We start from the raw sequence: 24352 nt of genomic DNA on the forward strand, positions 1-24352 counted from the left end.
AGGCTTTTGGGCGCTAGTTTAGTTTTTTGTCCTAATTATGATGATGCATCCATCATAATGATTGAGCAAAGCAGAACAACTGTCCGAAGAAAAGTTGGTAAGAAAACTTAAAAAGGGGCCTAACTAGGCCTAGAGGCCTAGTTAGGGCCTAGCTAGGCCTAGTACTAGTAGGCCAGGTGGAGGCCTAGTAGGTAGGCTAGGGCTACTTAGGCCTATCCTAGTAGTAGTAGAGAGGCCTACTAGGCCTTCGGCTTAGTAGGCTAGCTTCAGGCCTAGCTAGCTAGGTCTAGGCCTACTTCTATGGCCTAGCCTAGTAGTAGGCCAGGGCCTACCATTCTAATCGGTTTACGATGAAATCGGTCGCGTCTGAAATCGGTCGCGTTTGAAATCGATAAAATCAACTTCCGGTATTTTGTATGAGAGCTATACGTTTGATGATATCGGTCGCGTTTGAAATCGGTCGCGCTATTTTGTATGGAGCGAGATACATGCTATTGCTAGCGGAATATACATTTTCTTTGTTTATATAGTCTATATTTAATTGAAATTTATTATGTACATACTAGATTATTTATGTGGATATTTTTTATTTTGGTTAATAAATATTTATTATCAATCATTTTTTTTTATTTCACAGGTCTCGGAGAAGGACTGTCTTTTCAAAATGACACGTTTAAATATTTTATTAGGCACAATAATAATTTACCTCTATTTTATTATGTACTATAATTAATATATTTATTATAGAGAATATACGTCTGTGTCTTTTATTATGCAAATAATTACGTAAAAGAGAACAATTTATTTAAAAACAATAATTGTTACAATGTATAGCCCGTAAAGCCAGCGTATCCATTTTTTTACTTATATTATGCATACTGTTTGGCAGATATATCATATCCATGTCGTTTACAACTTACTATGGATCACCTTATTTTAATTTCTATTTTATGTCCGTACGTATGTCCGATAATATTATTAAGTATATAATGGTTATTGTTGAGGCAAATCACGTGTATATTTTTATTTCTAATGTTTAGGCCTAAAATAGTTTCTAGTAAATATGATTGTTATATGCGGATCGTTAAAAGGCGAGTTACTGAAATAAACCCCGAAATAAGCCATATCGTCTATGATAATGCACATTATTTTGCTGACGGGGATTTCCTTTTAAAAAAAAAACACGCACTAGTAGTGTGTCAAATCATGGACAAAACACGTACGATTGTTGTCCATGGCCAGGTAAAGATGATGTATAGGCCTATTATAACCACGTTTGAAACATCTATAGGCCTCCTGCACGTTTTTTTGTGAAACCTAGTTCCATGGTGAAACGATGTATATAATAACGTATATATGTCGGCGATACTAGATTTTAATTTGAATTATCTTTTATTTCTTCATTTATTATAATAATCATTTAATGTAAATAATTAAGTACCACTCAGTGTCTCACATCCGTACGCCGTTCGTAAATCTAAATGTTAAAAATATCAGTGCAAGATTACCTCTTTGAGAATCGTGTCCTTTTTTATTATCCATCAATTATTATTCTCACATCTAGGCCTATCATTGTACATCATAGTCCTACTGTATAGGCCCGGTAGATTGATTTATAACGGCATATAATATTATTTTATTAGTATTATCCTAAAACCATGCTCACGTAACCGTGGCGGATATTGAACGTAAAAATCATCGTCATACATCATCTTCCTTTATTGCACAATAGGCGCGTCTACTTGTTTAATATTAAATTATTTCAAAATTTTCAAAACCTTAAACAGCGGCATGCTAATCTTTTCAAAAACTTAAATAATATCCAATAAAACTTTTTAAAACGTTCAATTTTCTAAACGAACACATTACAATTATTCATTAACACCTGTAAGATAAAATGAAAACACAAATTATTTATAAATAATGAGATAAATATTTATATTTATTGTACTTAAAAAATAATAACGATCGAGGTAAAAAAAATGTTAATAGTAATTAGTATTAGAAATTCTATATTCAAAATTAACTAAATAAAAACATACCGGTAATTAGCGTTTTCATTACAAATTTATCTAGTGCGTCACATGCAAAATAGAGAGACAGGTTTCAAACGCGACAGATTTCAAACACGACCGATATCATCAAACGTATAGCTCTAGCGGCGCGCCATACAAAATACCGGAAGTTGATTTTATCGCGACCGATTTCAAACGAGACCGATTCCATCTGACACCTTCTAATCTAGGCCTAGCCTACTACCTAGCTAACTAGGCCTACTAACTAGATGTAGGCTAGGTAGTACTCTGACAGGTGGTAACAGCCTAGGCCCTAGCTAACTACTAGGCCGGTGTCTGATAAATAATTAGACTTAAATTTTATTATATTATATTCAGTATGTGTCTAATTTCAGGTTTATACTTTTAAAAGTTTATTCATATCCTACTAGAGTAGTTAGTACTATAATCTAGGGCCTAGGCCTGTTGTTGTAAAACGAACTAGCAGAAAGTAGTGTAGCTATACCTGTTGAACTGGGCTTGCCTCTTTGGATTCATTGCCCAGTTGCCAATACTACAATCTTCGGTATCTTGTATAAAACACGGTAAACACACAGTGCCTATTCCGCCGGTGAGTGGTGTCTATTGTATCCGTGCGTACGTTATCCGTTCAAAACCTCAAGAGACCGCTGATCTCTTTAGGTCAACACACATGACCTCAGGTCACTCAGTGGACTGAACCATTTTGTGGAAGGGTATTTCACTACACTTCCCCCGATTTTATAGGGCCGGTGCTCGGGTGGTCATGCTGTAAAACAAAACAATAATTTCTGGTTAACGCTAATGATAACTGAACCAAGTGCATCTTCTAGCACCACACAAAAATAACATAATAACAACTTAAAACTTTAGTTGGCCTCCGGAATGGTCGGCTCTACACCATCAGGAAGAGATCCTGGCCATTCTTCCGGGTCAAGTCTAAGACTCGTCGTCCTGGCCCAAGATTCTTCTGACTGCCTCTGCGGTTTTTTTTTTTTTTAACCATATTTAATGAGAGTGATCCATCCAGCAATTGCTGATCATTAGGGACCCTCAGAGGTTCACAAGACAAACATATACACAAGATGCTCATATAAACAAAGTCTTATTACAAGTCCTTGGGAGTGGAGTTGTAATTTTGTCCTTAGAGAAAATCCTGACATGTGACAGGACTTCCACCCAGAATCCTTGATGTGGTAGCCAAGCATCATAACCACCAAGCCACAACTCCACTCCTAGAGCAGATGTGGTGCACCCACTCGTTGCCCCGGAGGAGCGAAGTGGGGCCCATCCAACTCCACCAACAGGCGGCGGTCTTCCGTGCGAAAGATGTGTCTGCAGGCGTCCTTCTGCTCTGCGTTGAAATGCTCCACCGACAGTCACCGTGTAAAGCTGAAATAGGCTAGGGGCAAAACACTCCTGAACCTATCGACCAGTAACACAGTCGAGGAGAAGTTATGAAACAGAATGCGTACACTTCTTGAAATTCGTGCTAGCTGCAAGATGTTAAGGCAGTTCTGGTAGCACGTTTCCGCCATTGGGTCATTGCGGCTGCCTCTCATGTTCAGGCAGATCGCTAGGTGGTGTCGCCAGAAGGCCGCGCAACACTCCTGTCTAAACCAATCGGCTACCAGAACGGAGTGGTCCAGGCCAATCTTCCTGAGCAGGTAACGCCGGAGCGCACCAAGGCTTTCAGTCGGGAGAGTTGACCAGGAGAGACACCGCCACCTCATACCCCTCTCGCCGAAGGCAATAGATCTCCTCTGCTGAAGGGTAGGAGGGAGGGTCGCAAAAGATGGCGACACCCCCGACAGGTTGTACCGGCTTCATCTGAGCTCCAGCAGGCTCAGCTAGTAAGCTCCATCAGCGTTGCTTGAGGAGACAGCCTCAGAGAGGAGTGCAAGCGGTCCGGTTGGAAGTGGGCGTTGAACACTCCTTGCGTTGTGCGTACTGTCTTCTTCTCCCGCCTGGGGGGGGGTCGGTGACCTGACCCTCCTCTTGGAGGGCGAGCTGCGTTTGACGTTCTTAGGTCTGGTGGCTGAGCGAGGAAATCACCGATTGGTGAATAGTCTATCAGCCAGTAGTCTGTAGATGAAGTGTCGTTCAACAAAACGTCCTGTCATCTGCATACTGTATAGGTACTGTAGGTCTAGTGGCGCCATCACAAAGTCTCCCTATCATAAAGTCGAGAATACATACTCTAATGCATAGGATAAGTTAAAGCAACGCGAACTGATTTAATTGATTTAAAACGTCCGATTTCCTGCTGTTTTGATAATTGTTTTCACATTTCTCTTCATTTAACTTCACTTCTACTAGGCCTAGGCTAGTCAAATTTTCACCATTGTTCTTTTATTTTATTCCAAATTTAATAATAGTTTTAACAATCTTAATTTTAATTCATTTAGTAAACAAATCTCTTCACACTTTTTATTTTAATCTACCAAGGAGGAGGTATATTTTATTTGTAGTCGATCGTGTGTTTTTGTTTGTTTGTTAGCAGGATTATTCAAAAAGTGATTGCAATGCAAGATCTTTACAGAAAGATATGTGGTCAAGGACCACTCCAATTTAAAGCCAGTTAATAAATAAAAATTCATATATTTAATGTCAAAAAAAGGACTCGTTACTACTACAGTAGGTTGTCTCACATTTAATGTCATAAACCACATAGTTCCAACCTATATATGGCCTAATCCCATCATGAAAGACGATAACCTACTCTGCTAGTGACGAATACTACAAAGCCTTTCACATTCAGCAACATATGCATTGGCAGGTAATTGGTGAGGTTGGAGGCAAGAGTTTCCCAAAAACCAGTGGAAATATTAAAAGAAAAAAGATTACGCAAGTTGATAACATTTTTAAAACCGAGTTTTGGACGTCTGCATGGTCAGGCTGAGTCAGACAGTTCACCATAGAAAATATTTTTGGTAGGCGGTAATCTTACTGCCGAAATAACATGACCAGACCAGCATAAGCGCCGTTTTCTAAGCATGGTAAATATATCAGTTGTACTAATAATTGACAAGAAACTCCTGATGACTAAACGTGGTCCAGGACTCAGAGCAATATAACAGGACACTTAGCACACGCAATGTATGCGAGTCTTCAATTTGATGACAAATGCAACAAAAGTAAACACAACAGCACCATACAATCTCAAACTGTTGGTTTATTTGCTGTTCCTCATCCTAAGACTTACAAGCATAGCGTTGACTATAGAGCCTTATCCTTACATAATAATCTCCCGTCCTTTATTCAATCTACTGTAGGAAATTTTAAGAAAAACAAATATCTTATCCATTGAGACCCATGTCCTAAACTTAACAAGTTTTCTGACCTGTGTCTCTTTTTTTTTTATCTTTTGTGGTAGCCACCACCTTTATTCATCATTCAATCTTTCATAAATATATTACAATTGTTGTATATATTCTCATTTCATATAATACAGTATATAATACATTTCTGTTTCCTCAGTAGTTTTACTTTTTTTTTTCTATTAACACATGTTATTTTCAACATCCTACTTAACATCTAATATTCAATTACCAATGTTTGTTTTTTCTTCTGATTAGAACAATCAGTTGTATTCATTTCGTAACCTGTTCTTATATAATTTCTACTAGTACTGATTTCTTTTTTGTATACATATAATCTATTCTAACCCTTTCCCATTCTCTTAGCTTTTTTTTTTCATTTTTTTTTTTAGATATTTACAATCATAGTATACTATTACCGTTGCATTTGTTTCGATCAAACATATATTTAATTAACAATGCATATTCTCTCTTTTAACTGTAAATTACTACTTACTAGCTATTTAAACTAACAAAATATTAACATTGCTTTTTATTTTGAATAACAAAATATTTTCATTTAACATTGCTTTTTAATTTTATTTTAAAAAAATCCACTTTTCAACAGAGTTTCTTTTGCCTTATTGTTACATAAAATTTACTTGAAACATAGCGAATGTTGCATGAAATAGTTAGTGAGTCCAAGATATATCATAAAAACCATAAAATATTTAACTACATAAAATGTCGTATATTATGTTACCAATCTTAGTACAAATATTGCACACTCCTTGTGATTAGTTCATTATGAAAGACATTAATAAGATTGTTTTTATGGTTACTGTGTTTAAATTTACATATTGAGAATTTAGCAATAAAAATAATTTTATTTATACAGTATTTACAATTCATTCTTTGTGCGTAAAATCCAAACATAACATGTTCTAACTCTATATTTATCATTATATTTCGTCTCAGTTCATCCCATAAACAGGAGACTCTGGGACACAGATATAAATAATGTTCTATATTATCTATCAATTGTGCATTACAGAAGTTACAAAACTGATCTTCAATTATTCCCATTTTTTTCAGTAAAATGTTTGTTGGGTAACAATTATTCAGGATTTTCCAGTTTGTGTCGAAAACTCTAGGGTATTTGGAGTACTGTGTCTCTTTTTGAATTTAGCTTCTATTTTGAAAATTGTACATATATTAGCATGTTGAACCTTTTTGTATATATTGAATTCTAGACTTGCCCCAAGTCCGTATTTATTGTCTTTTTTTTTATTTATTTGTTTTTATTTCGACCGCGATTTTTGTCTGAGTATCCAAACTCAAGTAATACACGTATGAAACGCCATATGTGCAAAAATATTTATATTTTTACTAATATTAAGACAAAACTCCGTCTGGAGCCCAGACTAATTGAATTCTTGTATTATATTTTAATATTTAAGTTTTATAAAATCTGGAAATTTTATCACAATTTTTATATTTATAGTAGTTTTTTATAATTAATATTTTATGATAATATATTTTTGTGCTGTTTGTATTGTATTGTAGAGGGCACCAATGACCAGCTTTGCTGGATTGGTTACCCTCATGAAACATGGTTCAATAAATACAAATAAATACACATTTTAATATACAGGTTTTTTGATACAAGTAGCTTTAAAAAACCTATTTCTTTTCAAATTCACCCGTTTGTTTTTTGGCATTGCTGTTCTATTGTTAGTCAACTGAAACTATTGATCATGTAAATTATTCATAATATTCTGTAAGAATTACAAAATAGCCGACCTAAAGTACTTCCACTAAATAATAACTTAATCTAACCCTCGAAATAATATCACGCTAAAAAGAATCAGCTCATGAGATTCGAACCACATACAGTACATCAACATGCAAAGTCAGGTCAATGCTTACATCACACCTGCAGTAGTGCGTCGATATAAGGATAGGAATAACTACGGTAATGCAAATAAAAAAAAAACTGTTTGAATATGTAATATCAGACTATCCCCAGCTTGGAGAGGGAGGGGATCTGTGGTTCAAATACTTGGTGTCTGAGCCCCCCTCCTTATTTCAAAATCAGGGATTCATCCCTGACCCCTCTTTTAAATAATCGTTTCCGCGCCACTGAAGTGCTATTACACATCATTCAGCGGATAGACAATGATGAATCACTGAAATGAGGTAATAATTATTATTAACAAATTAATAATACCGGTATATTTTCTTTTCTTTTCTTTTTCTAAATTAGGATGTTTAGAGATTGTTGATGAGCCTTCAACATCTCAACTCTATCAGAAAATAGTTCAACCCAGTTTATGTGCCATCGAGGTTCAAACTCATCCAAACAGACATGGAGTTGGGGTTCACTCCTCAGTTGTACCCCATTCTACCAGCTCTTCATACATCAACCATATCAAACGGCAACAAAGGTTGAAGTCAGAAATGTTGCGAACAAATCAAAGTAGATCTTTTCCAGATATTAACAACTCAAACCTATTAAGCAAGGCTGACTATAGTAATTCAGTAAGTCGTAAATCAATTTTTTTTCCTACCTGATAATTGTTTCTTTCTCAAACCAGCATAAATTAAAAATGTATAAAAAGTAAACAAACATTACAAAAGTATAAAAAAAAAAGATTTGTAGCACATACAGAAACAGAAAACAAAATATATAAATGTCAACTGTCATTGTTTAAGATTGTAATGTTTCGCTGGCTGGCTGTCTCTAGTCTACTGTGCTTTCGTTTCTCGGGTCAGTCTTATTCAAATCAGGTAACTATCTTGTTCGTTATACAGACCTAGAGTCTGGCTAGTCTAGTTATTATAAAATTAAAGACAAGATGTTCAGATTTTAATCTTAATAATTGGACCATCCCACACCTTATAATTTATTCTACGAATAAGGGGGTGGAAAAATTTAGGCTAGGCTAGGTCAGGTTCGTACCGCTTAGGCCAATCACAATTATTTGACGAAAGGGAAATTTAAGTAGCGTCAGGTTCGGTAACTGTGATAATCGGTCGGCTTCATGTACATTAAATTATAAATAAGGAAAGTAACAGTGAGGTTAAATTGTCATGGGTCTTTATGATTTTTATTCATGTAACTTCAACTGTACCAACTATTAATACACACACTAGATACAATATGATAATAAAATAGCAGTGAAAAATGGATGGCCCAGCACAACCGATCCATTAGGAAACATTAAATTCACCAAAGAAACAATAAAAATAACCAAAGTTGATAATATTATAACCCACTGAACACAAACTAATTGTTATTAACACATTTATATAGGTAAAAAAAATTTTTAAAAAGACTTTTTGATGTAACAGTTTTAATTATCGTTCTTTCTTCATTAAATGGTGTTTTTTTTAATTGATATTCTATTTACAGTAATAATTAATAAATAATGATTTATTATCAATTATTTTTGTCAATCAGTAGGCCTAGTAGTAGTAAACGTTTAGTGTAACGTAAAATATAGTCTGAAATTTCTTTAAAAAGAAGGGCCTACCAAGTATTAAATACCGCAAATACTTTTTTTAAGGATGGGGATTATGATTGGATTCAGGTTTCCTTCTGTATTTGATATAGCTGCTATATATAAATTTATCCCTTCCTACAGTATTTGCAACCCGGCAGCAATATTGATTATTGAATCTTGGCTATATATCTATAATCAGCCCATCAAACATTTTGTGTCTTTTCACAATAATAAACTCTCTGGGCGCCAGTCTATCAATAGAAATCAGTTGAACGTTTTCATTAATTTCAAAACACTTTGGATACAAATTGCAACAAATATCTTTTTAAAAATGAAATCATATTCTATACAAAATCTTTTGTGTTGACCACCAATAGTGGAACTCTTTAGCTAGCAATGCAATTGTTCAAAGATCAATCATAGACAAACAAAACATTTTGTTATGGATCAATAGACTCCAGCAATTGATTAACATGTTCAAGCACTGTGACTGTGCGTCTCTAAGTTGATATGAATAGCGTTACTATTTACAAAGTTAACAATCAATACCTAACTGCTGGGCTTCCTTTTTGTTGTCATCATATCAAGTCTGTGCTGCTATTGTGTTGAAGATTGTTGTTAATTGAAAATTTTCTGTCAAGTTTACGTTCTGCCAAGTTTTTAACCTGTCAATACATAGATCTATATTATGATTTGTAAGAAGATTTTAATTTGAGCTAAATCGTTTTGAAATTGTTATAGTAGAATTAGGACTCATGAATTTAGTACGGTTGGATTTGGTGTATCTTTGCCCATGAAGTATATCAAGACAAAATTGAAGCTGAATTGAACAAGAGGACAAAAAGAAAGATACATTGGCTAGTGCGCATCAGTCTGTACCTGACACTGAGTCTACTATACTAAACAAGCCACTGTCGTCGTCAGTCACCTAATTGTATTGTGCATTGACAATTCACATATTTTACAGAACCTCATAGCTGCCGAATCACACAAGAAAACTTGATAATAATCTGATTTTGTTTGAAGAAAAGCCAATATATGTCATATCTACCCTTTGATATTTTGGGTATACATATTACATTAAAGAAATATGCAAGTTTGAGAAGAAACCTGAGTAGTCATATTGTTGAATGAGTCTTGCATAATTGAGTTTTAATTTTTTTTGTTTAATACCAAATCATTAAATTTCTATAGAATTAGTTCTCTAAATCAATATGAGCTCCTTTTACGACCAAGCCCAGTTTCCACCTCTGGTTAGGTCGAGGACAGGTTTTTGTAAACCACGCCCTCTTTCAGCCACTGGAATTTACCTAGAGTTACAAGAGAGACATCGTTTGCGTAAAATGGGAATTATGTTTGAAGAGAAAATTCATTGCAGAGCTGAGGTATAAATCTCATTGATACCGTAATTTTGATAGTATAAAAAGGAAATACAGTAATACAACACATCATTTTATTTTTTATATTAATTTTGTATTCTAAATTATAGTCTGTAAATGTTTATGCAATTTATCTGATACTTCAAGCAATGTTGGAAGCTAGAGTTTTTGGCCACTTATGCCCAATAGTTTCCAGTTTTGCATAGCACAAAGCTCTCAATAGAAACATGAAATAAAACTAATACTGAGAGTGAAAGGCACCTGCCACAAAATTAACCAATGATATCGGGAAGGACACACTGAGGTGTGTTATATAAAATGAAATATCTTATAAAAGAGGTCCTCATTTTCCCTACTAGCACAGGTTTATTGTTATGAAATATTTTTTAATTTTAATTTATTCATTTTATTTTTAATAGTATCAACATGTTCACAGTGACATAAACGTTCAGCGTTCAACAACTCCACAATCTTTCAGGTTGGCATTTTGTTATTTTAATAAATTATGATTTTTTATTTTTAATAATTACCGTAAGCAGTGCTAAATACAGTGTGTAACTATTACTACTTTTGTGTAAATGGTTTTTTTTACTACAAAGCTCGACCACAAAAATCAAACAGATTCCATTGCCAGTAGTACATGGTGCAGTTCATAAAAGGATGGTATTACCCCGCAACACAAGGTCGTTTACCCTTGCAGGGGAGCGGTATTTGAGTTCTGCAATCTTAAGACCGCAACAAAGAAGCCTATCTGCTGGACAATTACCTAGAAGTGAACAGGAGAAACGCTTTACAAAAGAACAAATGGAACTTGACAGAACACGTAGTCTCAAGCGTATGTCAGAGGTAAGTTGTGACTCTCCGTCTTCAACCTGGAATGTGCTCTGTAAAAATTTAAAAATGAAAATTTATTAATTTATTCTAACAAAACACAACATCTATTGATCTGTTTCTAGACAATGTCTCATCGCGTTGATCGTATGTACTACATGCGTGGGGCTGTGTTGAAACCAGCACAGCGCTATTATGTTGACAATGAAGAACTTGTCCGGTTAAAAGAGATTGCCAAAGCTAGGTCATCCAGGCAAAGGTAAGGTAACAACTTGCCTTTTAAGGCTTTTTACTATTATTAACTAGAAAATTTGGCCTGTTATAAATGTAGATTGATAGATTCCTTGTTTTGATAAACAAATAGACACACAGTAATTCAACCTTACCCTTCCAAGTTTAAAAGTTATACTAATCTATGTACTGTATATGAATACGTAGCAAGGCATGCGCATGTCATTATTATCTGTCTCGCATGCACAGCATGATAATACCAGTATTGTGTTGCTCTCTGTGTTTATGGATGATAAAGATTATGGCTGTATTGGTGGAGATCATGATGATTAAAACCATTAATTGTTATAATATGACAATCATATATTGGTGATAAGAAATTAATAGCAATTTTATTTTTTCCCCGCTGCACTTGCATTACACTTTTCTTACTTGCATGTAAACCATCACTAGTAAATCAGGAAGCCGTTTTGGCTACCAATCTAGCACACCTGCACCAACATATTCACAGGTATGTGTCCATGAATGCATTATTTTATTTAGTTACCTTGTATGTAAACCATTGCTACAATCTTGCAGGCATGTCTGTTTAGCCATGAAATTCTCAACAGAAACCTGTCCATACAGTAGGTTCAACTGGCTTGGATCAATAGACTCATTTTAAACACTGTTCACACCTTTTTAGATATTGACTAGAGTATGTCATTTTAACATTTTTAATTGGTTTTAATAGTAAAGCAGTAAAGTTAAAATGCACAGATCATTGAAATTGACAAGTCAATTTAAACTATCCATAGGAAAGATGCAAAGATAGATTAGGTTGAGTTGAGAACCTTTTTAGGCCGTGTGGCCCTCTACAATATTTCAAATCTGTGACTGCTGGTATAGTTTATAGAAACAACTAAACCTGCTGACAACATCTACAAAAAGCTTTGAATCCCCATGTACTGTATCATAGAATTAAGTTAATGCAGTTGAACTGCAGCATTAGGTTTGTAAAAACAGATTTCTGATTTATTTATGTGGTTCTTCTATCTTCTACTTCCTGATCCTTATTTTACAGTTTGATGAACAGCCCATTTTTTTACTTTTTAAATTACCACACTCTTAAATTATAGAATACGTTGCTTTTTATGTTGCTTAATTTATATTTATGAAAGAATCTGGAGTACCTAAACACACTGAAGATATTATTTATATATTATTACTGATTCTTGATATTTTTATGCAGAAAAATGTAGCAAATGAAGTTGCTGAAGATCTAAAGTCAACTAAAAACCACCCTCAGTCTGCATCCTCTAACAAAAGCAGTAATAGCTGTAAAAGTGATGACCATAGAGGGAACTATTCACAAGCAACTGATGGAGAAAGTTGTCATGGTAAAAATCTTTTAGTTTAATTTAGTTAAATTTTAGAACACTTTTGTTTATCTGTGACTGGAGTGCTGGAACTTCCTTTGGATCAGTTATCAATAATAAACTACCGTATATTTCCGTGTATAAGTCGCACTTTTGACACGCAAATTTGACCTCTAAATTAAGGGTGCGTCTTATACACCGAACATAAATGCCTCACCACACAGATTGTACATAGGCCTAGGCTATCGTCACCTCGTTTTCTAGGCCTGAGTAGGCTAGGCCTAGCTACAGTAACTAACTAACGTAACGGCAACCTGCTTCTGCCTAGGCCTAGTTTTCAAGTCATTTTAGCATGATGTTATACTAAATATGATGAAAAGATTTGTTCATTATGGCGCTCCGATAAAATATCATTTGTAAACGTTTACGTCGTACGATTGGAATAGTATTTATTTATACAGTAGTTATACGCACGATCGCCGTACCCCAAGCGCAAGCCCTTCTTTTGGTGGCACATGGTGTACGGTATTCGACTAGTATATTCTCCAGGTGATTATAGCATGGACCTAGCGTACACACTTCTCGGATACATAGATACTAATCGAATACGATTGTCCGTGAAAACGTGCGCCCTCTCGAAATGATCGAGCGAGGCTAGCCCACACACGTGCGTGTTACACACACAGTCATGAAACACGAAACTCATGAATAACAAGTTAGAAAGAACTTGTTGAGGCTGGGCGCGGCCGAGCCTAGGTAAGAAAAAACCTAACTAAAGGACGCCGTTGTAGATATAACAAAATATATTATTACAATAATATTGATTACAATTTAAAAAAACATTGTTTTGATGAAATATAAGGTGCGTCTTATACATCGACGATATAAAAAATACCGATATTTTACTCTCAGTTGGGGGTGCGTCTTATACACAGGTGCGACTTATACACCGAAATATACGGTAATATCAAATCAAATTTCTTTTTGACAGCAACAATTTCAGAAGCTTCCATAAATGTTAATCAAACATTAGTCATAGAACAAGATAGCAAAAGACAATCAGTCGGCTTCAAAGAAAAGGATAGTTGTGAACCAAGTTGTGAACCATGGGCTGAAGTGGCACAAAAGGTATGTTACCATCTAAGGCATTTTACAACCAACAATTTATGAGTTCATTAGTTGTTTAGAAAAATGTATTTTGCTGTACTGATTATTACAATTTGAATTTCATGACTACCCACAGTATAAACCATTCAAGATCTCTTGTAGTTTGGTATTTTGGAACTCAACAGATTTTTTTTCTTTAGATCGTTTGTATTATTTTGATTAATTGATGGGAACAACTCTATAAGACGTGGCACCGTTGAAAAAAACATAATTAGCCTAAATCAATTTCAGTTGCCTGGCTAAGTTTGTTAATGGTGGTTCTGCCTTTCTAGGCTAGGCGCTTTAGCCCAGCTAGACCTAGGATTGTTTGGTTGTTGATATAATTAACACTACAGTAGGTGTCTTTATAAAAACAAAATATATATATAATTGTTTTGCATTGTAAATATGTTACAAAAAACCAAATACATTTTTTTTTTCAATGTGTATCAATTGTGGGCCTACCTTTTATTCAATCTGATTTAAATGACATTCTATTTAGTTGTTAACAAATAAGGAATGGTTATGAGGTGGATGATAAAAGGTTACATTTCAACGAGGCGGATATATTTTAAAAGTACTATTTAACTGCACGCCATGTGACCCACAATCGTCAAATCTAATGAAAGGAATCTATTTAGATGTTATATAAAACTAACAATGAATGTTTATATTTGTTGAATGTTGTGAATTATGAAAGTTTATATTTGATTTTAAATATAACTTTTCATCATTCACCGAATGACATTATTTGTATCATTCCACGAATATAAACATTAATTATTTTTATATTATTCCATGTTGTGCCTAGCTTACCTGGATAAACCGACATTGGCTTATTATTTTCTGAGAAGAGCAGTACAACAATTGAGTCAGTTATTGGTACAACCCAGTGTCAATAGATTTGAAATTGCAAGCACTATAATAAGGTGTTATCGGGAAACTCCTGTGATTATCTGGAGACTTTGGAATGGGGGTGTTTGTAAGGGTGTTAGTACCTACCAATACAACCTATTTATGTAGAATCTCAGAACCAGGGACCTAAACTTTCTAAGGCTGGATATTCTCCAAATTCACATTTACAAGGTTTTAGTGAAATTAGCCTAATCACACACAGCATTAGACACAAAAATAAAATAAAAACATATTTTCAAGAGAAATTTTATGTAGGGGAATTTTACAGTAGGTGTATGTATGCACTCTCAGAGTGTCAATCTAGTTTTATTATGTGATTCTTATTTGTTTTCCAGATGGAAAATATAGATAATGTTGGAAGAGTAAACTCAAGCAAAAAAATAAGGTATTTTTAAAGTTATATTATTTCTTTAAAATGTATTTATATTAGGTCACATCATCAGTATTTTACAATTTAAGAGACAGAATAAACATGATTTCATTTTTTTTTCTCCTTCGCTTCATGCTTAACAAGACATAAAAATATTGATGTTCCTAATTTAGCGTAATTAGAATGTTTAAATATTTAATTTACCTGAAGAAAAAAGTGCTATTTTATAGACTGATAATATACAAATAGCATTATTATGCATAACAAAACATTTTCTTGCAGCAACTCATATCCAATATCTATAGTTGCAAAAAACTATAAAGCAAGCAGTGATGAGTAAGTTGATGATGTGATGTGCTGGTCTAATTTGTAACCTTACTCTATCTCATAAACATCCTATAACACAAGAACCTCCATTTCATCAATTTTACATTGAAAATATTGAAATGAAAAGATTTTCAGAGCGTCCTCATAAAACTAGAAATGAATAATATGTATACGTAATATTTTGCATAAATAAAAAATAAAACTATTTCTCAATACTCTTCTTCTCAATAAATCAATATTCTTATTTTGAAGAAGAAAGAAAATGTAAAATGGGATTATCTTCGTATTTACAGATCTTTTTTTGGAGAACTACAGCATATCGGTTGTCTCTAGAGATTAAAAAATGTTTTACATTTCTAACATATTGAGGGCTCACTACTCCATTACATTTCAGATACATATTGTGGACAAAGAGGAGCTTCTTGTGTTATAGGTTCTGTGATTGTAGTGCTAGTAATATTTTGTCTTTATACTTAGATATTGTACATATCTACCCTTGAGTGTGAACCTGTAGCCAAAGTGGACTATTTTCATGCAAAATAAGTCATATGGCTCAAATTAAGCAATTCTCTGCATGCTCTTTACTTCTCTCTACCTACCTATCTGAATTTTATTTTCAATATAATCGAATTTCAACTTTAAAAATAATTTCACAATTTTTTAGATTTGTATTATATTTTACTGTATATATGTTAATTGTTTATACATATTTCTGTCTTTTTACTTATACTGTCACTGCACGTAGATCTGCTTTTCCTTTTTTGAAAAGAAAAATGGTGATAACCATTACCCATTTACACTGCCTGAAATAAACCTTTTTTAAAGGTTTGTTTCACTTAAAAGTGGCAACTTTTGTTGCTGTTGGTTTTGAAGAAATAAAATAAAATAAATAAAATAAAACCTTGTTGTGTGGCCAAAAGAATCACACACGATTCAGGAACCTGTGAATGACATTAATTATTTTCATTATTTAAATGTTGTGATAGATGAGACAAAAGATAAGCAATATTTTAAAAAAGGAATTATAATCTTCTTCATTTGATTGGGGGATTGTGGGTAAAATTATATTCAATAACTACTTCATTCAATCATCAATAGTGATGTTATAGTAATAGTTATATTCGCATTAATTCTTGTACACATTGAGCACTACACACGACACAAGTTTCGAAAATCAACCTGTAGTGTGTGCCGGAAAGTTCCAGATCAAATCATCATTTTCGCTTAAAGTGTAAAAGACCCAAAGGGGTAGGCCTACAAAGTGCATCTCGGCCGTTATGGAACGACCAAATTTATGAAACGGCAAAAAAAGACAAAATAAGCATGTTCATTAAGGTATAGTGTGCGAAATAGCCAGAACTAACTGTATGTATATTGTTATTAACATTACCCAGTATATGGAACGCCACAGAGGACTATATTGGCCATTTAAACCAGAGGTATCATCAGTCGCTCAATAGGCGAAATACATTTTTTTTTGCCGTTTCTATAGATTTAAAATTATATTATTTTACCGTCTGAATATTTTGGTCAAAATGAATATATATTAAATCTTTTTTGACACTTTACAGGTCCCAAAAAAAGATGTGTGTGCTTTAATGTAAAAATGTGTGTTGTTTATAAATATAATGTAATAATATGAATGAATTGGCTGGCATATAAAAAAAAAATGTCAGCATCACCCCCTTATTTAAAAAAAAAAAAACAACAGGAATGGGGAGATTACTTTTTCATTTGTCAAAAAAGAAAGCTTTGCAATATAAAGAAAGTTTCACTTTCACATAATTTCCAAACAAAATGCCCTAGGTTTTAACGAGGCTCATCAAACATTATATATACAGTATATGGTTTTATTGCCTTATTAATCACAAATAATCCTTGGAACCGCCGCTAATGATAACAGTACAAACATGATCTGAAGTTATTTTTCTTTGTCATCGTCGGGTGCATTTCGTCATAAAATATTTGTTAAAAAACAGAGCCGGGCCAAAAATCTAACGCTAAATGGTTACTATGCGCTAAAAAGGCTTATCTTTGATTACTTACTGTATATTCTTTTTACTTCTATTAAATTTCAATAAACATGACGCGCAATGCATTAGCTTTATGCGAATTGTTTAACCAAATATCCAAGAAAGAGGTCCGAACAATCTCACAGAGATTTTTTATTTTTTCTGTGGATTTAAACTATTTTGGTGGTGGTATAGGAAGTGAGTAAACCACAATCAATCAATCAAATTAACATCTATTTCTTTCATATTAAATGTAAAACATTTCCTCTAAGTTTTGAATTATTTGTGCAATTAAAACAGATTTAAATGAGAGAAATATCTAAAAATTGTAATTCAATTGCTTTAACAATGAACGTAATATATTCAATACTGATGACATAGTCCGCTATCGAGCTGCAGTGTCACACATTGCCGCTAAAAGGGAAATCCGGGGATTCCCCTTTTATGAATGATTCCTCTTTTATGTAAATGGTGACGTTTATTACTAAAATATAACTAGCTACAGTATACAGTACATGTTTAAGTAAAATTGTGTAGTGTAGACCTTTGTATCAGTCAGCAAAAGGTTTTTAATTTTAGTTTTTATTTTAATGTGTAAGCATTTCAACAAACTGGATAATTTAGGGCTGGGGGGGGGGGGTGAATGCAGTTTGTACAATCACATAAAAAAGCGGACAAATTGTTTTGCCAACAATTATTAATACTGATAACGATAACTAATTATAAAATATTTAAACTAATTTCCGACATCTAAATAATACAATTTGCACAAAAAATGAAAACTGAAAAAACACTTTAGTTTCAAAAAGCACACATATTTCTTGGCAAATTGAGAACAAAAATGTTTTCTGTCGAATAAACACTCTTACATCAAATATATAAACCAATATTAAGAAACATGTTATTTGAAACGGGGAATGGAAAGTTTGTTTGCTGAATATTATTAATATTCACTGTAGTGATGACTAATGTGCACACCATAAATATCGCTGTTAAGGTATTTATTATTTTTTAATTTGCTTGCGTGTACCATACAATTATCGAATACTGTAGCGCATCATACTTTTAACATAAACATCAAAACTGTATATGAGTTTAGATTTCTTGGAGACCGCTGATTCAGCTTAACTTCAAAAGATTGAAATACATCTTAAAAAAGCTGTAATAAAATAAAATTTACACAAAGAGGTTATTCATAATCATAAAGGAATGTATTGTACATAAAGCCTATTGGTGAACTTTAAACTAAAGTACATGATTTATGACTCCCATTAAAGGCAATTCTTTTCTTTCTTATTCTTTACTACCTGTTTGCAGTGAAAATATAGTACACTAAACCTCTGACCATTGTTTAATTTGTAGAGTTGTTTTTTAGGTTCTTTTGTATGTAGATCTCTCAATTTTCAAAACCCTGCTATAAACCTCCTATAGTAATTCAAAGTGGTATTTAATTGAAGAGCTAACTGTGTTTATAAATGGACTGTTTTGATTATAAAGTTATACAAATCACTTATCTTATTTGGTTTATTTGATGGAATTGATAATCTTGTTAAAAAAAAATCACAAATTTGACAAACATAACTTAATGTAAATGAAACTTAAGAGCAATGAATTTTCTGTTGTTACTACATTTGCTTTTGAATTAATTTGTGCATATCATGTTGGTGGAAGTAGAGTAAGAGCTTAAAAACAACATGTTAGCTCAAGATTGCTACTAGCAATGTTATGGTACTGTGATTTCAACTTTATTATTTTAAACATTTTTTTTTGCTTTCCAGGATATTCCTAACCCAATTTGAAGATCCCTTGGTTAAAAGGGATCTATTGGAAAGAGAAAATGAAGTTGATGATACACACTTAAACGGTAGTGAAATTACTAGTACCAAATTAACACCAGAGGAAAACACAATTGAAACATTAAAGGAAAGTAAACAAGCAACCAAAGCAGAGATAGACCTGATTGATGAAATTGAAAATAATATGTTAGGTTCGATGTCTATAAAGGAAAGTGATAATCATAGATCAGAAAATGAGAGGGATGCCGAAGGATATGACATAAACACTAATGATGAAGAAATAAAAAACATGGAAGATGGAATAAGGAAATTTGATATCATATCTAATCAGATGGTAAATATCGGACATTTGGAAGGATCTGAAGTTGAACTAACCAAAGACGAGGAAGATGGGATTTATGACAGTGGGGTATTTAGCAAACCAAAGAGTGAAGAGGAAATAAAAGAGGCATTGGCAAGAAGAGACATATTAATGAAAGAAAGGGGAGAGAGAGTAAAACAAAACAAAGAGGAAAAGCGACGCAAAGCCATCCCAAAAAAAGAAAAGGCAGCAGTAAGTAGTATATAATTAATCAATGTTGGATGGCGAGAATATTTCATAAGTTGAAAAGCAACATTCATTATTTGTTTTATAACACACCTACTTTTATTCATTTTATCCATCGTAAATCATTGGTGAATGCTAGGCCGGGAAACTAGGCCATCGAAAAGGCAGTGCTCCAACTTTTAGACACCAAGTTGAACAGGCGGCGCGCACAACAACTTAACACATCGCTAGCAAAAATTCTTAAATTTTTACAAAAAGACATGTATTATCACTATTAGATATCGCTTTTCTGGTAGGTAAAGATAATGCTGATGCATGATGCGTAATTAACCAATCAATTGCAAGAACACAATCAGGTGTGTTTGTTATAAAAAGGCATAATGCAGTGTCACTATGCATGCATTTTGTTGTGCACTGAACCATGCAATCTCATACTTTTTTTGTATTTATTGGCTGACTTTCAGTGAAGTGTATCTAAAAAAATTGTGATTACAGATCACATTTGAAGAAAATAAGCTGACTAATCCTACCGTTATAAAGTGATCCATTAGGATTTTCAAACAAGCTCATTTTACAACCAAATCACTAATAGTCAATGTTTTTTTAAAACAGATTTTGGCAGATGTGTACAATTTCATATCACCATGTCAACAAACAGTATTTGAGAAGAAATTTCAAGATATAGACATTAATTCAAATGGAGTTTTGACTTTAAATGAACTTAAAAAATGGATGAAAATATATGTTCAAGAAGAAGATGTAAAGTTCATTATGCAAGTAAGTTGATAATCAGGGGGTGGGGGTTGGTCCATTGTGGTCAGGACCCAAGTTTTGAACTGCTATTGCAGGATATCAACATGACTGGAATTGTAACTACTACACATTTTAATGAATTTACTATTTTTACAGATATTTGATCTTAATAAAGATAAGACAATCGATGTTCGAGAGTTTGTGACGATAGCTGCTCTGAATGACAAGATCACAGGTCATGTGACAGAGTCACCTGATGAACCATTGAATTTGAGCCTTAAAAAGCTTAGTCACCATATCACCACCTACAAGGTTAGTGGATGTTAAAAAGGAAACAATTCAGCAATATGCATCTTAAACAATTGAATTTTTTACCTGCTTTAATTATAGCTTTATTCTAGTGTATTTTAAGAAGATTAGACATAAACAATGTTAATATCAATAATAATAAACATAAAAAAGTAACTAGAAGGGCACCCCGAGAGTGCATACCTCTGCCAATAGTATAATTCCCCTATATAAAATTTCTCTCGACATTTTTTAAAATGTTTGTATCTTAGTACTGAATGTGATTGGGCTAATTTCACTACAACCTTGTGAATTTGGTGGTGTAATGGTTGTATATCCAGCCTTTCGCAGTTGAGATTCCAGATTTAACTCCTGCTTTAAAAAAATATATATATATTTGTTTTCAAAAATATTTTTTTATTTGTGCCTATTAGTATAATTCTCTTATAAAAAAATTGTCCTATATAAGATTTTCCCCGAACATAATTTTGTGTGTGTAATTGATAGGCACACTGTCCACACCATTTTGTGTGTGTAATTGATAGGCACACTGTCCACACCATTTTGTGTGTGTAATTGATAGGCACACTGTCCACACCATTTTATTGCAGAAATTATATCACATTCGAGAGCATTGAGTTAAAAAGAAACATTTTTAACCGACGTTTTGTTCCAAAAATAATGCATTACATTTTACCTGGATGAATTGTTACAATGATTTAGCGAAACGCTAAGAACAGTCGAAATAGTATTAGGATCACGGTCTGAATACAAAATGGCACATTCATCTGCGTATAGGAGCATTTTACATTTTGTTTCAAGTGATGACACAACATCATTTATGTACACCAGGAACAGCAAAGGTCCCAATATTCTCCCTTGGGGGACGCCATAGTTTCTGATTTACCTCCCTTTATTTCAACAAATTGTTTCCTATTAATCAAATATGAACTGAACCATTCAGTTGAATCGCATCCAATTCTTCTGAGTTTATCACAAAGAATGAAGTGATCGACCGAATTTGCAAATGTCCAGCAAAACCATTCCTGTAAGGAACCTATTGGCCATTTTTGATTTCACATGATCCAATAAATGAGGCAGGTTTAATTAGAAAACCCTTCACTGAAACCAGACTGTGATCGGTATCGGTTATCACATCATTATCCTCCAGGTGCTTGGCTAGCTGGACATACCCAGCCTTCTTTAGTATCTTTTTTTTTTTCACCATATTTAATGTTGGTGATCCATCCAGCAATTGCTGATCATTAGGGACCCTCAGAGGTTCACGAGACAAACATAACACAAGATGCTCTACATAAACAAAGTCTTATTACAAGTCCTTGAAAAGGGAGTTGTAATTTTGTCCTGACATGTGACGGGACTTGAACCCAGGACCCTTGGAGTGGTAGCCAAGCATCATAACCACCAAGCCACAACTCCACTCTAAAAGGTACAGCTTAATAGGCTAGAAGGATGGTAATTATTTGTGTCAGTACGATCGAGTAATCCTGCAAACTATCAAATATAGAAACAAACACACACAATCGACTGCATAACCTCTCATCATTCTGGCAGAGGTAATAATGGGACTATGCATTATTTATTATTTATCTAATTTTTATTATGGTAATATTGCACACTCAGCTTTTTGTAAAAATTGTGTTTGTTTTGTTTAAAATCACTTTCCCTACAAACAAATTATTATTTTCCTGTTGACGGGTAACATTTTTTACATTAAATGTAATACAATTGATTAAATTTGCAGGAAATGTTTGATCTCATGGATGTTAATGGTAATGGTCAGTTGTCAATGGACGAACTTATGGTGATTATTGTAGCTTCCACTGGTCTAGACATTGAAGTGGATCAGGACGTTGTTAGGTACATCTACAAAACCATTGACAAGGACAGTAGTGGCTCCATTGATTTCATAGAGTATCTCTCATACATTCCATTTTTCTTGAAATTGTATAAACATGTTTTTGGAAAACCAATCTCACTAGATGAAATCGAAGATGCTCTGCAAACTGTGAGGCAGTACAATTTGTAAAAGCTATGTTGCACTTAGTATTACACAACACATGTGGTTCTAGAGCTGTAATTCCCTACTAAAGTTGAATAGATGTATTCATTGGTTTACTACTGAACCCGTGAATGGAGTACAACATAATATTAATACACTACTTCTAGGCACTGTAAGCCTACACGCAACTAATGTCAAAAACATTGCACTCATTTGTGTATTTCATCAACCAGTCTACAGACTATGACCACCTTGAGCACTTTTGTGGATATGTGCGCATGCGCTGTATAAATCTTATTGTTATTATTACCGATTGTAAATGCAAATTACATAATGAAAACAAATCCTGTTGGACCAAAATAAACATTCAAGCGTAAAAAAAAAAGAAGATTTGAACCTAAACTAAGCCACAATATGATTTTCTCTCTAAGTAGAATGTGTGTTTCTAATGTGCTCCAAAAGGTCATTGAAGGTTCACATAGAATGACCGGCTTGATGATCATACCATGGACCTTAAATTCTAATTTATAGGTCCATGATCATACAAAAATATAATTTCACCAAGCTTTAAATACAGTATAAAGTCCGGTTTTAGTCACTAGACAAAAATATGTGTGAAATTTGAAAAAATAATTATGTAAAATAAATGCATGCCCCTTATAATTAAAAAAGTTGATTTGACATCTCAGCAAATTTAACTTTGTATTTTGTTAATATTAGTTTAGGTAGATTGATGTAACTGTTTGTACTTTAATTTTTTTCCAGGTTGGTTGAATTTTATCTTTATATATCTTAAATTGTGTTTCAAGTAAAATTTCTAAAATTGTTTAAAAATGCATATAGCTGAAAGTGAATAATAAAAAAAGGATTGAAACAATTTGACACTTTCACTTTGTGTGATGGACAAAAAAAAACGTTAATTGCCTGTTTACATGCAAACAAACGATCAAAATAATATCATTCAAGGTTACAGAAAGTTCAAGATTACTTATTCATTATACAAAACAAAAGTGCATTGTTTTAGGTATTGACGCGGTGGTAATCCCTTAAGAACAGAAAGTATTAACTGCTGTACAAATGGAGCAATTGTTGTAAACAGTAGTTGACAGTGAGCACAGGAAACAATACCAAGTAGTAGTGATTCCTGTTCTGTAGCGACCCATCCCGGCTGTGGTATACCTACACAACCACTATTATTCATTCAGTCTAAACATGACTAAAAACTAAAGCTTCATTGATTCATATTTGCAATAGCCACGTATGATCACAGATGTGTAAATAGTTGATATTGTTTGCCCAATAGCGTATAATTCACGTTTCTAATCAGCCTATAAAAACAATAATCCATATTATAACTATACCACGAATAATTATTCACAGTAGCCTATTAGGTGTTGTTGAATGAATTTGACTTTTTTTCAACTGAAAATGACGGCCTAGAAAGATTTTTTTTTCTGATGATGAAATAATTATGTAAAAAAACAGTACTGAATTTTAATAATGCCGTTTTTTGATTGATTGTTTTTTAACAAAATTCG

The 24352-nt window shown here is 33.4% G+C and overlaps 1 protein-coding gene across 3 annotated transcripts; it reads left to right on the plus strand.

The window, feature by feature from the left end:
* Positions 1 to 21: 21 nt before the first annotated feature.
* On the plus strand, positions 22 to 23673 carry LOC140057043 (uncharacterized). Of its 3 annotated transcripts, XM_072102586.1 has the most exons (14): positions 22 to 97; positions 7599 to 7873; positions 10637 to 10695; positions 10817 to 11063; positions 11174 to 11307; positions 11733 to 11790; positions 12511 to 12658; positions 13629 to 13765; positions 15034 to 15083; positions 15351 to 15404; positions 19186 to 19756; positions 20363 to 20527; positions 20660 to 20815; positions 22557 to 23673. In XM_072102586.1, the coding sequence occupies exons 1-14, from the start codon at positions 58 to 60 to the stop codon at positions 22839 to 22841; spliced, it is 2379 nt and encodes a 792-aa protein (XP_071958687.1). In that variant the 5' UTR covers positions 22 to 57; the 3' UTR covers positions 22842 to 23673. The 3 variants fall into 3 exon arrangements, with proteins under 3 accessions (XP_071958687.1, XP_071958688.1, XP_071958689.1); XM_072102587.1 differs by lacking the exon at positions 15351 to 15404; XM_072102588.1 differs by lacking the exons at positions 22 to 97; positions 7599 to 7873 and adding an exon at positions 10006 to 10223.
* Positions 23674 to 24352: the final 679 nt, after the last annotated feature.

This window comes from Antedon mediterranea, chromosome 8 (genome assembly GCF_964355755.1).
Source record: "Antedon mediterranea chromosome 8, ecAntMedi1.1, whole genome shotgun sequence".
Classification (NCBI taxonomy): Eukaryota; Metazoa; Echinodermata; class Crinoidea; order Comatulida; family Antedonidae; genus Antedon; species Antedon mediterranea.